This window comes from Panthera tigris, chromosome B3, assembly GCF_018350195.1.
Source record: "Panthera tigris isolate Pti1 chromosome B3, P.tigris_Pti1_mat1.1, whole genome shotgun sequence".
Lineage (NCBI taxonomy): Eukaryota > Metazoa > Chordata > Mammalia > Carnivora > Felidae > Panthera > Panthera tigris.
Window position 1 is genome coordinate 115,630,749 of NC_056665.1, and position 18,499 is coordinate 115,649,247.

General features: G+C 47.1%; 1 protein-coding gene across 1 annotated transcript in view; it reads right to left on the bottom strand.

Moving 5' to 3' along the window:
* The window catches only part of MAP3K9 (mitogen-activated protein kinase kinase kinase 9), a 75,440-nt gene that overhangs the window by 4,771 nt on the left and 52,170 nt on the right, over positions 1–18,499 (bottom strand). Inside the window, exons 4-8 of the mRNA XM_042990016.1 lie at positions 12,383–12,531; positions 11,334–11,509; positions 6,978–7,218; positions 4,959–5,081; positions 3,420–3,573 (exon numbers count right to left, since the gene is read on the bottom strand). Of these exons, the coding sequence (XP_042845950.1) occupies positions 3,420–3,573; positions 4,959–5,081; positions 6,978–7,218; positions 11,334–11,509; positions 12,383–12,531 (843 nt within the window). The remainder of the gene's footprint in view (positions 1–3,419; positions 3,574–4,958; positions 5,082–6,977; positions 7,219–11,333; positions 11,510–12,382; positions 12,532–18,499) is intronic.

Consider the following 18,499-nt stretch of genomic DNA (forward strand, 5'->3'; position numbering starts at 1 on the left):
CGCCTCCAGGGGCCCATGGAAACGTCTCTTTCTGTGTGCTTAATTCCACCAAAGCCCAGGAGCCTCGGGGTAACGAATATCACTGGGTCCCCTCGTGTCACAAACAGAAGTGCACATGCTCCAGGAAAAGAAAAGCAGGGCCATGAACCCACCCCTTCACATGCTGCTACGGAGCTGTGGAAAGATCTAGCAGGCAGGCCGGCAAGAAGACAGGAAGAATGAGGACTGCCCAGCACTGGCCAGGGTCTTGCCTGAGCCCACCTTAAGGCAGAGACGATCACTCCAGGACACTGTGTCCAGCACACTGCTGACATCAGAGACACTGCAATTCGAAGCCTTGTGATCCCAGGCGAGCCCTGGGCAGATGAGCTAGCAGGGATGGGCCATTTCTCAACTTCTCCTTCCAAGCTCACGGCATGCTTAGGCAACTTTCCAAGCCATCCACTTTTCAAAAACAAAAATCAGCCAACAAAGCTGCACCAAAGCAGTGCACTTTGGGACAGACCTATGTGGGTAGTACATAATGCTGCACTCGAGCCCCTGGTTTGTCTGGGAATGAAGAGGAAAAGGGCAGGAGCTTGCTTTCAAGTCCCTGTGATGAGCTCACACCTGCCAGCCAGTAACTCTGAGGATCCTGACTGGGCACCCCATCAACCCCCTTTACGATGGGGGGGGAATTAGAGGCCCAGAAGCACTGGTCTTTTCTCTAATGGACAACGAAGAGAGAAGGCTGAGGACTCCGTGGGTTATGGCTGCCTTGGACATACCAGGATTATAACCAGAGGTGGCTCTCATTTTAGGGCCAGGAAAAGCTGTTCAGCTAAAGCCCACTCTTCCCGGTCCATCTCGAGGGAGAGAGAGGGACCAACTTTTCCCCTCACTTCAGATCTCTATTTCAAGTGCTGTCAGAAACACCAGTGAATTCAAGTATATTCCGGCCACCATTGGTTTCAACCAAAATACACAGCCAGGGATAAGCATGCTAACCAAACGCACAGCCTGGGACTTTTAGCCGATGATCTTATAACATCACCTCCAGCTCTGAGTTCAAGGGGAATCCAGATTAGCAAAGTCAAAGCCAGTGCTAAAGTTCAAAGCATAAATAGTCATGTACTGCCCCCTAAAACTAAGGGTGCCAGGAGAATCCCCACAACGGGAGTGGTCAGAGAAGTGAGGAGAGGGAAAGTCAGACCAACACAGGAATTTCCCAGGGTGCACGATGGTACTGCTTTAAAGGAAAAAAATCAGCATAGCCTTGGCAATAATGAGGTTTGATTCTACCGGATGTGCTGTGAGGACAAGGAAATGGAAGGGGACTATTACGAACACATTTGATGAAAGGGTGAAGATTAGACTCACCCCAGGTGGAAATGTGGAGACTCTGATGGGGTACTTAAACCATTAGCTTTCTCACGTCTCTGAGGGGATCTTCAATGAATAAAGAAAATCAGTAGTAGGCGACAGTGGGTACATCCAATTCAGTATCTCCCACATGGGAGCCCTCAAGGCTTGACTCTAGCTACATTGGTAGCTGCCCTCCTCTGGCCCGGTAAGCAAAGCCCACGTGATGAAGGAATAATCCTAACAAGGAGACCCAGGACCTCCCAATCTGTGGGACAAAGGTCCTTGAACAGCCACAGCATAACTGCAGAGGCCGTGTGAACCCACAGATACCCAAGCTATCTACAAGCAAGTGCATACGTTTCCTACAGATATGTACTCATTTTTTAAAGGATGTATATTCACTTAACATTACTGAATTCAATATAGCTTTTTGTTGTTAGGGATTATTTTCTTCCGTTGATAGGGGCTAAAATTAGAAATATTATCACACAGAGGCTCCCAAAATTTCTGACGTTAAAGAAGCCTTTACTCGAGAATGAACAGAATATACTTTATTTCTTCAACAGGAATTGAGAATCATAAAAAATTCAAGTCATATTTTGGGGCGCCTGGGTGGCTCAGTCAGTTAAGCGTCCGACTCTTGATTTTGGCTCAGGTCATGATCTCACAGTTTTTGAGTTCGAGTCCCACACTGGGCTCTATGCTGACAGTGCAGAGCCTGCTTGGGATTCTGTCTCTCCTTCTCTCTGCCCCTCCCCTCCCCCACCTCTATGAACTGCTTCAATAGTTTTGAGGACAAATCTACGCAAGGAGGAAGAAAATTCAAAGTTAATATTTTGAAACATGAACCAAAGTTAATTTACTAAACAAGACGAAAAACATCTATAAATGAAGCAGAACCAGAGAAGCTACTGAAATGTCAGAAACATCCAGGGATTCAGCGTGACTGACTTTCAGACCCATCCTAACCCTACTCTACCCCAGGGCTCGAAGGAATCCAAACTGAGGGAGATCCTGCCTCTACAGGACCTAGCACAGCAGAGCAATTCACCATTCCTAGAGGACCATCATCGAGCCCTCACAGAGCTCAGGCAGTTCACCCTATGTACCTAAATTTTCTATTCCAAGGTATTTGTGATTTCTAAAGCCTGGCTTCGGAGTCAATCCTTTTTGAATCAAATTGCTATTTTCGTTCTCAGCCCGGATCTGACATGAGAGAACAGATTTTGGACATGAAATCTTCTTAGTATTCGAAGGAATACCAAGGCCACTTACAGGTTCGGACACAAGTTCAGGAAAGTCTCTGAAAAGGGCAAAGGGGATTACTGCCTATTCTCACACTCAGAAAAGTCAAAAAACAGGATTCTAGCCTCTAACACCAAGAATAAGGTAGGAAATAGAAAATGCACCAGGAGCAGGGAAGAACCATCACAGCAGGTATTACAAATGCTTCCTATGAGCCAGCTAATCTTGTATGTGCTTCCCAAAATGGAGTTATTTAATCCTCACATCAACCCCGGGAGATGGGTACTGGTATAACCACCGATTTACAGATGAGGAAACACGAGGCCACACGGTGAGGCATGGCAGAGCCAGGATTCACGCCCAGGCAGCCTGGGGTCAGGGGTTATGCTCGCCACCACTACACTGCTACATGTAGCGACTGGCCTATGAAGAACCGGGACTTCAGGTGTTGGCAAACTACAACGAGGGGGCTAAATCCTGTCCACCACCCACCTTCGTAAAGTTTTACTGAATCAACATAGCCACGCTCATTCATTTACATAATGCCCATGGTCTATGGCTGCCTTTGCACTACAACACAGGAGGTGAGTAATTGCAAAAGAGAGGATGTGACCCACAAAGCCTAAAATATTTATTATCTGACCCTTTACAGAAAACGTATGCTGAGCCCTGTCCTAGGAGGTTCAGGAAATGAGAACATTGGAAAACTGAAGCTTGTAATTTCTCAGAAAGCAATGAAACACAACAGAGAAGAAGGTATTTCATATCATAGTTTTAAAAGGGTATACCCATCTTTAAGTGGAAAGAATCTCTTACATTCTGGCTCTTACCCTTCGTCTCCCGAGGCAAGCTCCTTCTGACCAAGTGTACTTGGCCCCCACGTCCGTCCTTTCTTCTTGGGGGCCCTCTTCTCCTCCTCCTCCCCTTCTTCTTTGGGGACGACTGAGTTCCGGCCCCAGGTTTTGCTGCTTTCACCTGGTGTCACTGTGAAGAACAAAAGTTGGATGGGATCTGGAAAGAAAGATAGACAGCCCCCCCCCCCCAAACTAGCCTCTACCTCACCAGACAGACACAGACACATGCGCACGTGGACACACACGCACGGAGTTACAGGGAAGAAGTCACACCTCCTCAAAAACTCTGTGCCCAAGTGGAGCCTTCAAGTCCTCAGCCACCAATCACTGAGCACTCGCAAAGTACCAAACATGGAAAAACTGCCCAGATTCTCGTAAGTCCAATGCAAAGCTGGAGCTCAGGCCAGCCAGACGGCAGAGTTCCAAACAGATCTGACTTAAAGAACTTGGTTTTGTTGGGTGGAACTGGGCGGGGAGGGGCAGTGGGTGAGGAGTTAGGAAGGAGAGAAAAAATATAAGGGGGTAAGGAAGACTTGGAAGTGCAGAAAGGAATTGTAGGTAAGAAAGAAAGATAATGAGGAACTCAAGACTATGGAGAAGGAAGTCAGGAGTAGGAGAAGGGGAGGGAACAGGCCTAGAGAAATATACTAGATAAGAGAGGAGGAACATTCTTCTGACATTGCTACCTTATAACAAGGGCTGAAACCCAAATGCTCCAGAGGCTTACATCATAAATGAGTGAATGATTCCAGACACCAAAAAATAGGGAGCTGAGGGGACTGAGGCAAAATACGGTGCATATGGACACTGCCATTGGTTCTAGCCAACTGCGGCCATGTGGAAAAGGGAATCCACTGATACAAATCGATTTTCAAGGATAGCCAGAAATCTAGGGCTTTTAAAAAAATGAAATCTCTATCTTTAAGTTAGGGGAACTACTTTGTTCATGTACACACACACACACACACACACACACACACACACACACGTGTATGTGTAAATTCTTTTCAGTAAACACGGTGGTGAAAATAAAATCAGTCCCAATTTGGTCTATCACAAAGTCTTTGGTGAGTTTTCTTAGGAACCACACTTTGAAAACACCCTTCCCTGGGAAGCATGAACAAAAGAAAAACAGTGACGCCCCAAACATGGCGGAGAGTGCACAAGGTCCCTAGGCCAGGGTACCAACCAACCCAGGCCAGGTACCAGGGTATCTATATCACACACCAGTTTCCAAATTGCTTTGTAGTTCACTAAGGATCCCGTCGATACCCACAACCCCCTTTGCTGGGATCTAAGAGTAAAAGGTAGAGGAGGCGGTAGTAAAGCTAATGGAGAGAGACAAGAAGGAGGGCTACGGGTTTGCGTACATATGTGCATGTATATACACATTGTCGAGGAGAGGTGGCAGAAGTTATGGATGGAGCAAGCCTGGGCCAGTCGGTGGCTGGACAGAGCAGGGGACGGGTGCCCCCGGTGTGTTCTGGCCCCAGCTAATTTGGGAAACAGTCTCACACTGGATGGCTCGAAGGCGAGGAATGATGGTGGGGCTCGCAGGAGGACTGGAGCGGCTGTTGGTGAGACTCTTCCTTTTATCCATGGTGGGGGAGGCCTGAACCGTGAACTTGTGCTGGAAATCTGCTTGGGGAAACACAGACATGTGTGTGCATTAGCATTTTCCCATACTCTAGTTCCTATGAGAAAAGTGAATGCATCCCCGCTAGACGCATTTTCCCATAATCTAGTTCCTATGAGAAAAGTGACATGTCCTGGGCTTGAGGGACAGGCCCCAGTTTCCCAAGAAGCAACTTGTTCACCTAGGAAATGTTCTCTTTCTCCCCAAAGAAGGCAGGGCAGCAGGACCAACATATGAGGAGAAGGAAAATTCACTGTCTAAGCGAATCTTATATATACAGATTTACAATAGTTGTTTAAGACATGAGACTTGTTGCGTATTCTAGGAAATCTAACTTAAAATTCTTTTTCTTGGGGTGCCCGGGTGGCTCAGTCGATTGTGTCCCACTCTTGATTTCAGCTCAAAATAAATAAAAACAATTCTGCTTCCTACAATCTATTAGTACATGCCCCCTTTTCTTAGGGACCAAAGCAGGGAGACTGATGTTTCTCATTAAGTGCAGGCAGGGCAGAGTAATTAGGACTAATCCTTGGTGGGAACCTAGGAAAGTGAGGGCAATGGGGCTAATGGTCCAGACTGTGACGTCTTCCAGAGGCAGTTATGGCAGAGCATGAAGAACGTAAAACTTGCAGCTCTGGATTTCTAAGTTCCAGTGTCCTCATGTATCGAGAAGTGTGAACAGCTGAGTGTTCACACCTAGGTCTCCCCACTAGATGCAGTGTCCCGGAAGGTGGGAGCTACTGTTTTCCTATGAGCCTTCCCCAGCACACGGCAGCAGCGTGGCACCACACGCAACACGTTCGAGAGGAACTCAAAGACTCCCTGTTGCCTGGCCAGAAAAAATGTGCAACATGGACACCAGTAAACATGTCCCACAAACAAAGTCACGGAATTTCATTGAATGGATTCCCTTGTCTGTACTGAAGCCACCAGTGCTTACAATCATCGGCTATTGTTCCTATTCCGCCCTTTTCCCTTGGTTCCTTACACTTCTGTAAGTTTGCTTCCCAGACCTGATAAACTTAGACTACAACGAAGTTTTTTTCATCTACATAAACACACACTCACCTCCCTCCACGGGTACACTACACCCCACAAAGATTCTAATTCACAGATTCCTTTTACTTTGCATTTCCCCAAGCCTGGACGTACTCCAGATGTGCCTTTATTCACCCAATGTGCTTCTGAAAGGTTGTGCATAAATCAAATTCTTACACATTAATCCTGATCTCCACTGCTCGCACACAACTAATTATTTAAAGAAAGCCAGAGATAAGTTATTCTGCAGAGCACGACGTTCTCTCGTCTCTGGCATACGCATGCCCCGGAATCTGCCCCTGCAGCTCTGGGCCTCCTCACCAGGCTTGCCTCATGTGAGACATGTCTATGTGAGCCACCATGCGACTGTCAGTCTGGACCGTGACGGCCTGTCAGGTCCACCAGCCACCAGTCGGTCTTCCTTCACACCCTGTGATCAGTCACCCTCAAAAACGCCCCTGGAGGGGCGCCTGGGTGGCGCAGTCGGTTAAGCGTCCGACTTCAGCCAGGTCACGATCTCGCGGTCCGTGAGTTCGAGCCCCGCGTCGGGCTCTGGGCTGATGGCTCAGAGCCTGGAGCCTGTTTCCGATTCTGTGTCTCCCTCTCTCTCTGCCCCTCCCCTGTTCATGCTCTGTCTCTCTCTGTCCCAAAAAAAAAAAAACAAAAAAAAACAAAAAAAAAACCTCCCCTGGAGCCGGGTAGCTTTTCCGCAGGCCAGTCTTTCCGGTGAGCGGAACGGGCCACGTCCAACCTGCTCCGTTCTGAGCCCCAGAGCCCCATCCCTGGCCGCCCCCCGGGGTCCCCTGCAGCAGGCTGCCCTGCTCCCTACCCCCCCAGCCACCCCCAGCCCGGCCGCTGACCAGAAGGAAGGCTGATGCGGTTCCCATCCTTGAGCTTCAGCCGGCTCTTCCTGAACTTGCCCTTGCGTTTCTTCACCCGGGGCTTCTCCTGGCACAGCTGGTGGATGATGATGTTGAGCTCCCGCTCTAGGATGTCGATCTCCCGCTCGGCCAGCTCCTGCTCGCGGCGCCGCAGCAGCTCCTCCTGAGTCTTCTGCTGGAGCGCGGCCCGCGTCAGCTCCTCCTCCCAGGTGCGGAGCTCCTGCAGCGGCAGACGCAGCAGGGAGAAGACGGGGCGTTCAGTGCAGGGGTGGAGGCTGAGGGCCCCCGAGGGCCAGTGCTTCCCGGAAACCTGGACAGCGCTCCTGTGATGCCCAATACCCCCGGTCCCAGGAGGAGATGCAGGCCTCACAGGTAGCTGGTAAATGGACACCTGACCACGCTGGACGCTGGGGACAGGCAGGCTGGGCACGGCCACACTGAGGACACGGCTACCGCAGCCCTGGAGACAGGGACTGGTAGTTCCCAGGTGCTCCTTGATTACTGATAAAAATTGCCTGTGATTGGAAAAAAATGGGGGGGGGGTTGGGTAGAAAATATAATCCTGTCCTTAAATTTTACAGACTTGGGGAGCACCTGGGTGGCTCCGTCGGTTAAGCGTCCGACCTCGGCTCAGGTCATGATCTCACAGTCGGTGAGTTCGAGCCCCGCGTCAGGCTCTGTGCTGACAGCTTGGAGCCTGCTTCAGATTCTGTGTCTCCCTCTCTCTCTGCCCCTCCCTCCCCTGCTCATGCTCTCTCTCTCTCTGTCTCAAAAATAAATAAAAACATTTAAAAAAAAATACACAGACTTGGTTCTATTTTAATTTTTTTCCCCATTATATAAGGGACGTTTCTTAAACCGGAGCCAACTAAATGTGATCTAGCTTAAAACGTGCCCCCCCTAGAAATGAATCACCCTCCAGGCATCACCTAACACTCAAATAAAAATGTATTTCCAGAGTGATTGTTCAAAAAAGGGAGTCTTCTAAACCTCTGTTCAGTTGGTGAGTGACTCTACTGAGGCATGTGGTTTGAACTCTCCCCTTATCTCAAAGGACAACCACTTGCTCTGGAAGGACCACGACAGCACAGCAAAGAGAAGAGAAAACATTTCCCAAAGTCTTTGCCAGGCGCTTGCTCTAGTACCACTGCCCTAGTAGATGGGCAAGCCCTCTTGCCTGCTTCCCCTTTTTCCTTCTGCATGAATTTATGAAGTTCCTGAGATGGGGGGGGGGGAGGGGAGGGGAGGTGGTATTAGGTATTAGGAGAGGAAACAGGAATGAGAACAGAACATGTACATACAATTGTCAAATCTGGCATCTAAACTGTTAGCACTGGTTACCCAGGGCGTAAGACTGAAGTGAGGGGGCATGATGTAGTCAAACCTAAAAAAAAAATGGGCATTTCTTCAATAAAGTAGTCAGAGCAACACTTCTGTGGTCGAAAGCTACAATTTCTCCATGGAATGCTCCACTATAAGAAGTCATTCTGGACTGTAGAAAGGGAGTCTAGAGCTAGGAAAAAAGTTTGTGAACACATATTGGCAAAGCTGAGCAGTGGGTAGAGAACAAAGAGAGAACAGAGACCTGAGGGGAATAAAATATTCTGACATTTAGGAACTTTCACTCAACTTGCCCTCTACTCTCAAAAGAGTATCAAAATTGATAATAAATATTATAGAAAAGGCAGAAGTGAGAAAAGGATTGGCACCTTGAAAACTGTCTTGTACATGATAGGTGCTCAGTGTCAACGCGTGAATGAGAAAGGAGGGGGAGACAGAATTCAATTTTATAAATACACGCCTTTACGGGAACCCAGATTCATCCAAAGTGTCTGAGAGATGAGCCTGAACTTTTGGACTTCTCCTTCTTTAATGAAATAAGCAACTGTTGTATGCTCCCCCCAAAACCTTGGCTCTCCTTATCCCAGTACTTTGTTTTCACCATCAGGAGAACACACATACACGGAAGATTGAGAAAAATCATTCCTGGTTGGTTGATTTTGCTGCTAGATGGGAAAGTTAAAAAGTTCAAGCTGATTTCAGCTTTCCTAAGTCATCTTCTCCTGTGCCCTCTTGTCTAGGGGATGGTTTGTGTTGTAGCCCCCTCTTTTGTGGGAAGTCAGACCCCAGTCCGGAGACAAATCCATTGTCACTATATGTGGAAGCTGTCAAGTTGAGACACGCTGAGAATGAGCTGAATCATATGGGAAACCAGGACATTTGTGGAGTACTTGCCAAAGGCACCATATATCTGGAAGACTCAAACATGTGAGTCTCCTGCTTGTGAAACACCTATTTGGGGATCAGTCTCCTAGTATGCAAATCACATTATCTGCATACAATGATTTAGTAGGAATCTCTCCAGAGAGAAAGCTCATTATCCATCTCGCCCTCACTTGCCCAACTACAAGCCTTATAATGGACAGGCATCATCATAGCAAGGGCTCTGGGGGCACCTGAGTGGCTCAGTCGGTTAAGCATCTGACTCTTGACTTGGGCTCCGGTCATGTTCTCACGGTTCTTAAGTTGGAGCCCCGCGTCGGGCTCTGCACTGACAGTGCGGAGCCTACTTGGGATTCTCTCTCCCCCTCTCTCTCTGCCCCTTCCCCACTTGTGGACATGCTCTCTCTTTCTCTCTCAAAATAAACTTAAAAAAGAAAAAGAAAAAAGAGCAAGGACTCTGGAACAAACTGGCTGAATAGTGGCCTGGAGTGAATTACCATGGGCATCATATGCAATATGGAATTAACAGCACTGACAGCACATGGTACGTAAGACAATTATTATCTTATTGTGTAAGATTACATAAGAATTCATATTAATTACTTAGAGCATGGCACAGGGAACATGCTCTACGAATGTTAGCTGTTATGAGAATGGGTTTGGCTTTTCCTAGCAACTATTTACTGACAAAATCCAAGTTTCATTCTTCTTAGTGGCTAGTACCCTTATAATTTCATCAATCAAAAGAAAGAAAACCAAGAGTCAAATGATTCAACAGTCTAAAAAGAACCAGCAACTCTAGGTTTCTTCTAGTTGGAATAGCATTAGTAACAGGAACAAACTCGATTAATTAGTCTGCTCCAAGGTCAGTGTCGGATTTCCCCCACCCCCCAGGTCACAAAAGATGTCATAGACTCACTCCATTCCCCTGCAGAATCCTCACTGACTTGCCAAATACTACCAGGTTTAGGACTGCTATATGGCATTAAAAAAAAAAAATTAAAAAAAAAAAAGAGTTTAATTTCTTCACATCAGCTCCAGAAATGATTTTTAAGTCATTTGTTTAGGGAAACAACAATGATATTGGAGAGAAAAAGTTTGGAATCAGAAGATCCAGGTTCAAGATTCTGCCTCTCACTATCCTGGCTGTGTGACTTTAGACAAGTCACTGACCCTCAGCCTTGAGATGAAAAAGATAATACCTGCCCTACATGCCGGGGCAAGGGCCATAACCACCCCCCCCCCCAAGATAAAAATGATACAAGGTTCTTTTATCATCAGACATTTCAAGTGAAAGAACTTGAAAGACATACACAATTTTAGCTACTGTCATATTAAATTGCTTCCCAAATGCCCATAATGGGGAATGAGAAGGGAAAACAGAAATTAACCAAGAGACACATGGACGCCGCTTATGCCCGCAGCTATAGCCCTTAGGTCCAGCCTGGCCCCTGTCGTAGAAGCAACATAGGTGCTGGTGTGAAGCTTCACCTCTGTGGATACTGGCTGCTAACCAGGCATGAAGGGCAAAGAGAGGAGCCACATAGGGAATAGACACCAAAACAAAAAGGTAGATCTTTAGTAAGCTAAGAATATCTGAACTCCTCAGTCAGTTTGGGCTTGAGCCCTTTTCATAAAAACACGCAGAATACCAAATAGTTTCAGAACCATAGTATTTTTAGCCCATCGCTATTTCTGATTCTGATACCTGTGCTCAGTGTTGAAGTATCCCTGTAACAAGTTAACCCCCCACCCCCAGAAGTCCACTACAGAACCAAGAAACATTTCTAGAACTTTCTCATACTTTCTGCTGGTACTTACCCAGTGGTGCTCTTCCTCTGGTTTGGACAATGAAATAGATACTCTGTAAGAAGAGCTTTGGATCATGACTCCCCTACTTGTTCCTGCCATATCCCGGAAAGAAAGAAAACGTCTATACTATTTCAGGGCATACCTAAGGCCTGGAGAACTCTCTCCATGTAAAGCCAGGAAGAAAAAAGCTGCTCTGTTACCACAGACCAAGCAGGAAGGTGTTTGTGTCGGAATTTGTCCAGAGGCCCCAGTGGGGAAGGTCCACTGATTCAATGCATGGCTTTTTCTTGTTTTATTTACCTTTTCTTTGGCCCTGAGTTGGTCAAACATCTCCTGAATCTCATGTTTCCAGTCATCCTGCAGGCAGTGGAAGGAGTCCTTGGGCATTTCAAAGAAACCAGACTCCTCTATGGTAGTTAGCTGGTCCAGGATATTTGTGAAAGATGGTCGTGAGTGAGGGTCGGGATTCCAGCAGTCTGCACGGAACACGTGAGCGGACAGAAAGCATGAATGGACAGAGACAAGCGTTAAGACTTAGAATATTATGGGACCTCACTTACCAGAAATAGTTTTCCCTCCAGAAACTGAAACACTGGGTAGGTAACCACAAATAGGGCTGGGGAAATAAAACAAGCTGCCCACCCTCAATATTATAAAGACTGAATGGGGAAATATAATGCGGCCACCCCCATCTGACTCTGTTGAGTTAGCATAAGAAAAGCAAGTCCAGAGACTCTGCCTGCGTGAAGTTCAACAGCCATGACTTCTCCTGTTCCTACACGATTCCAGTCTTGACAGTGGGTAACGAGACTCGGGGCCTCAATCTCCCACAAATAAATGAGCCAGCCTTGCCCACCTCTATGGGATGATGATAAGGCAAGGATAAAAGGCACCAGGCTGGGCAGCAGGAAAAGTGAACTCTACCTACTCTCAGCTCAGACACTAGCTAATGGAGTGCACCTCGCCTCTCTCAGCTTTGGGTTTCTCACTTAGGGACCAGATGACTTCTAGAGTTCCTTTCTTCTCCGATGTTCGTTGCTTCTATATGTGTAATACACTCATTTTTTATTAAGTAATAAAATGCTAAAGCCCTGGATAGCAGGCTTTAGTTACTGAGCCAAGCTCTACAGTCACTGTAGATGGACAGAAGGGACATCTGTGACATCAGCGAGGCAGGGTGTTGACATATCTTCAAGCAGGTCTTCCAACCACCCACAGGATTCCTCCGTGAGTGACCAATGCTTCACCTCCTCTTTCAGTAACCGACCCTGCAGGATTGTCCGCAATGTACCCAAGGGCTGCCGAAAGGTAAACTTTCTCCAGTTTTGTTCCAGCCAGGGGTCACTTACCTTCCATGAGTTTGGCAAAAGGTTCTGGGCATGTAGAAGGAATGGGAAGAGCGAGCTTGTTCATGGCCACTCCATAAGCTACGGCTAAGCCATCGATTCCTCGGAAGGGCACCTCGCCAGTCAGGAGCTCCCAAAGCAGCACCCCGTAGCTGAGCAGGGGAAGAAGACAGAAGCCACAAGGCAGTCTCACCGACAGGGCTCATGAGACCTTTCTGAGCTGCCCACACTCTTTCTGGGACGGAGGGACACCAACAAAGCAGATCCACCAATGGAATACAGGCCGGAAGACCACGAGGCCGACCCACTAAAAGCAAGAGCTCTGGAGTCAGGCACACTTGATTTTGAAGGCTTGTTCCTCAGATTCCTCATCTGTAAAGTGCAAACAACACGGCCAGTCTCACAAGGCTGCCGTGAGATTCACTGAGCCACTCTAAGGGTTTAAATCCGTGCCAGCCAGCCACAGCTATTCTGCTGTTATCCATAACGTAACACTCTAGAAGAAGAGGCAGCCTCCCAAGAATACATTTTTTGTCTGTTTTAAGAAAACTTCAGCGTTAGCCACAGATATATTTCTTTGGCTTTAGAAAAGCAGAGACCTGACCACCTAGAACAGATTTTGCTCCTGTAACAGATTTCTTTAAATGCCCATTAGGTTGGATGGATTCCTGCCGCTGATCACTTAACAGAGACTCTGTCTAATTCCAAGGGGAAAGTTGCACAAGCGTGGCCGACATGGGGACAACAGAGCAGTGTGTCAGCTGTGAGGACTTCAGTTTCCTTTCCACCTTTCAAAGCCACATGAAGAATTTCTTTTCACATGTCCTGTGAGTCAGAGAATGGGGAGCACAGAATTTAGCGGAATAATTATTCTATGAATTCAGTCAGAAAGAGGCAAAATCATGTAGGGTTCAATCCTTCCAGGAATAACAATCCTTTCAGGACAAGCACCATAAGGCCACGAACAGTAAAGAGTGGCTCTCCTCATATTTTTAACACAAGCCTCAAATTTTTAAAAAATACTCATCGGTAGTTTATAACCAACAAAGTCATGTTATTTTCAAACAAAACATAGCTCAGGTGGGAAAGTGTGTGACTCTTGATCTCGGAGTCGTGAGTTCGAGCCCCACGCCGGGCATAGAGATTAATTGGAAAACAGCCTAATATTTCATCATGGTACTTTGTATGCACAAGATGCTAAGACCTTTATAAACATCATCTTAAATCCTTACCATGAACCTGCAAGATAAATATTATCCCCATTTTGCAGATGAGGAAAGCGAGGTTCAGGTAAGTTTAGCAGCATATATTAAGGGCATATGTGGAATAAGTCATGGTGGGCCCTGGACCAACTCTCAATTTCTTCTCTCTAGAATCTCCTTGTACCATTTCTCTGCTTGGTGAACTATAATCGTCTTTCAAATTCAAATGCTCCACCCTTTATTCATTCGTTTTAAACATCTACTAAAGATTTATTGTGCATCAAGCTCACTGCAGGCCAATGGGATACAAGACACAGATCTTATCTACAAAGAGACTACCGACAGGAACAGAAAAGATGTCAATTAGCACACAGAGTGGGTCACAACAGACATATTATGAGTGCACAAAGAGACAATGATGGGCCCCTGGCCACCTAAACCAGACCAGAATGGGGCCAGGAGACAGCTAAGCCCGGACTGCTAGGTAAAAGAACACAGGGATCAGCATATACAAAGCCAAGGCTTGCCCTCAAAGAATCCCAGGTGACCTGGCATGGCTCCAAAGGAGAGCAATGTGCCAACCAACGCACCAGGGCATCCCAGAAGATCCCCGCAGACGGTCCTCCAGAGTGGCCTGGCCAGTCTCCTTGGACAACGGTGTTCCCCCAGTGCGCCCTCCAAATACATCACTTTCTTTATGTATCTCAACAACCACAAAAAGCCTGGTAGACAGTTACAGGTCTTGTCTTGACAGGGACTTGGCTTTTAGTCTGAGGTTGATGGCAACAATGGACACTTTAGGAAGCCTTCCCTGACGCTGCCAGTGTTACTTCACCCTTGTGTGGGCTGCCGTGGACTGTGGTTGTTTGTCTGCCAGCCAATGGGCCCTGCGAGAGCAGGGATGGTCGTTTAACCTTTGCTTTCTCAGGGTCTCGTACACAGTAGGCCTCGTCTAGTGAGTGAGCTGGTGGGAAGCACTGTATGGATAGACAGTCCCGCAGGCTGCACTGGGCACCCTGGAGTAAGCCCTGAATTCCCAGAATAGCACTGTTATTCTTCCTGCCAAATCTTTACTGTGACTCATCCAGACAGCAGTCGTGCTGGGCAGCTGCTACCAAGTGACCTCTAAGAACTGTCCGCACTGCGGACTAGACTCCTAGGCTACGGTGACCCTCAGCTTCAGTTGTCTGTTCCTGGCATCACTGCCAACCTCCACTCTGGGGAACAAAAACCCAAGGTCCCAAAGAACCCCTCTCCTGGTGTCTGAGCCCTAACTACCTGGAAAGACAGTAGAGGATTTCAAAGATCTAAACATGGGTCCTATTTGTGTCCTCACATCTACTCTGTGACGCTTTTAGTGCTGAGTCCTAGGTGACCCATGGAGATGCCTCGGGCCACCTCGAAGAGGGTGGAGCCAGGGACTCCATCTCTCTCAGTTTCGACGAGGGCAGCCCTGCTCTCACCTGGCTTGTTTCTTTGTTCCACTGCCATTTTGTTCCATGTGAAATGCCCCACAACTAGGAGAAACGGGTCGAATGCTGCCCAAGGAAGATTCAGACAGACTTGAGTCAAATGTGTCTGCTTCACCACTTACAGTGGTGGGGCCGTGGCAAAGGAAGCTTACCTGTCCAAACCTCAGTTTCCTCACTTGTGCAACAAAGACAGCCAATTCCCACCACACAGAGTAACTGCAAAGAATAAATAACAGTAACTACTGCTTCTCTGGAAGCTACACTCTACAGCTAGTGAACACTGTGTGCTTCCCCTTGGGAAGGTCCTGAAACAAGAAAGCCTCTGGTGGGATTTAGGGAGAGACTGCAGTGTCGGCCAAGAGCCTTGCTGAGGGACGACAGCAATCAGGGAAGAAGCATTCCTGGGGACGACTGAACCAGTTAGTTCTCCTCTGCCAATGTTCCTCTTTATTTCTGTAACAGAAGGTGGTGATGTAAATGAAGACTTGGCATTCCTTTGGCAGGAATAGAGTCCAAGAAAGGAACTAAAGAATGACACATTAGATGTGTCTGAGCCCCCGGGAGAGGTGGGCAGGAGAAGCCCACATGGTTTACCTCAGGTTTGACCCACTCTGATGCCCTCCCAAGGTTGAGAGAAGGTCAACAGGCCCTTTCAAGACCTTGTACAAGCGGCCTGGAGGTACCAGCTCAGCTAAAACTCTGCCTCAGTCCCTCCCCCAACGGGGAGCCACCCATTCCCATAGTGCTGTCAGTGATTTCCCAGGCGTCCTTGCAAACCTTGGGGAATGCACCCTGTGTCAATGATTAACCACCTCCAGAGGTATGGTAATGCCTTCCACCATTTGGTGGGGTCACAGGTCAGGGAGGGGCGCTCTGTGTTCTCAAAGTGAGGAAAAGCATCAGAGTAGATAGCAACCCAACCAAAGGCACAGCAAATCCACACCTGAGCTGGACCAGGACTATTTTTCTTATTAACCTATGTTGTCTCTAAGACACACATCCTGAAAGGAGAGGGTGTCCCTTGAATGGGCTTCTGCACTTGGTAATTGGCTGTGACCCCACATTCCAGAAACCATGCTATTTAATAATTGTTGGTGAAGATAGTTGAACTACCACATATGAAAGCACTCTGTAAATTGTGAAGTAACACAAAACTGTTCTTGTTGTTGTTGTTAACCAGACCTCATTCAAAACGATGATTTATTTGTTACTATATATGTAATATATACATGAATACATAGACATGGTAAATATTTACTGATATGGTAATATGCGCATGCTATATTACATTATTGTTTTTTTTTTTTTAAGAGAGAGAGAGACAGACAAGCAGGAGAGGGGCAAAGAGAGAGAAGGAGACACAGAATCTGAAGCTGAGCTGTCAGCACAGAGCCCGATGCAGAACTCGAACCCACAAACTGTAAGACCATGACCCGAGCTGAAGTCAGACACCCAACAGAGGTGCCCCTGTATTATATTCAAAAGCAGCTTACAAAACAGAATGATCTCATTTTAAGGGACGAGTAGATGAGCACAGGAACAGAAATAAATGCACCAAAATATTATCAGAAGTTATCTTTAGAAGTGAGTAATGGGTGATTTCTTTTTCCCTTTTTTTTTTTCTTTTTGTTTACCCATACTTTCTAATTTTTTTTCCTACGGTGAACACATTTTACTTCTATAATTTTATTTTAATGTTTATTTATTTATTTATTTTGAGAGAGAGCCAGGTAGGGGCAGAGAGAGAGGGAGACAGAGAATCCCAAGCAGGCTCCATGCTGTCAGCACAGAGCCCTACGCAGGGCTCGAAACCACACACGATGAGATCGTGACCTGAGCTGAAACCAAGCATCAGACGCTTAACCCACTGAGCCACCCAGGCGCTCCAAGTTCTATAATTCTGAAAACTTAAAATGCCTCCACTCCATCCCCCCCACACCAGGCAAGAAGTCATTATAGGAGACCACTAACCACTGCACTCTGTGCACACACAACCAAAGGGAAAGGTTTTGTCAATTACTCCTCCTGAGGTGGTCTAATCCAAGCACATCAGGAAACACATGAAGTCGAGGATCTGGGCCGTGATCATCATACCCTCCATCACAGCATGTGGAAGAGACCCAGAGACCTACACTCGAAAAGCAGTAAGACAAACTCAGCTGGCCTTCGGCACACAGCAATAGAAGAGGCCCAGAGGCCCCAGACCTTGAGGAGTTCCAGGAGGGGTGGAGGACAGACACAGGCTCTGCCCAGTACCTGGCACACAGTAAATATTCCACAAACATTTCCTGAATGAGTAAATGAGTTACAAGTCGATTTGTGAACAAACGTTGTCCAAGCTCCTGGGCATGTGTGGGCCCTCTCTGGGACATCCTGCTGAGCCCCAGGCCTAGTGGGCCAATCATCCCGGAAGAAGCTGCCTGAAATGCAGGCACAAGGGTATACAGATGGCAATATGGCTAAACCACAAAGTTTTCAGAGACACATATTTAGTTCCTTTTTTTTTTTTTTTAAACTAGGCTTCACACCCAGTGCAGAGCCCAGCATGGGGCTTGAACTCACAACCTTGAGATCAAGAGTTGGACACTTAACTGAGTCACCCAGGCACTGCTCTGATTCTAACCACAGCTTTGTCTCTACCACTTGGATGAACTTAGACAAATGACTTAAACCATCTAAGCCTCGGTTACCTTATCTGTCAAATGGAAATAATATCCTCTACTTTTGGGGATTCTTGTGAGGAATAAAACGAGATAAAATAGAGGTATAGTGGGGTGCCTGGGTGGCTCAGTAGGTTGAACGTCCAACTTTGGTTCAGGTCATGATCTCATGGTTCGTGAGTTTGAGCCCCATGTCCGGCTCTGCGCTGACAGCTCAGAGCCTGGAGCCTGCTTCGGATTCTGTGTCTCCCCTTCCCTCTGCCCCTCCCCTACTTGCACTCTGTCTTTCTCTCAAAGAAAGAATAAAACATTAGAAGTTTTTTTTAATGGGGTACAGTATTTAGCATAGAGCCTAGCTCATAAGCATTTGTGTGGGTAGCAAATACTGTCACCAATGTATGCATATTGTACATACAGCAATGGGCACAAGTTTTCCTCGGACAAAGGTTTGAGATCATTTGGAGCCACTTAGGTAAGTAGCCTCAAGGAGTAAAGGCCCATCTAAGGGGTTCCAATACATTGTTCCTTGCAGGGAATACTGCAGCGCGGAAGCTAAGATAGCTGGAGGGAGCACAGTGAATTATGTCTTCAAACCACATTCCTCGACCGAGATGAGTCAGGAAGCTGAAGTCCTGGGAACAACTCTAAACTGAAGACCTAGTGGCAGAGCCGACCACATGACCATTTCCAAGCCACCTCATCCAAAGTGCTACTGATTTGGAGTTTACCTCCGAGCCATTCCCTTCAGAGAGCAGAATAACTTCATCAGATGATTCACCAAAGGCT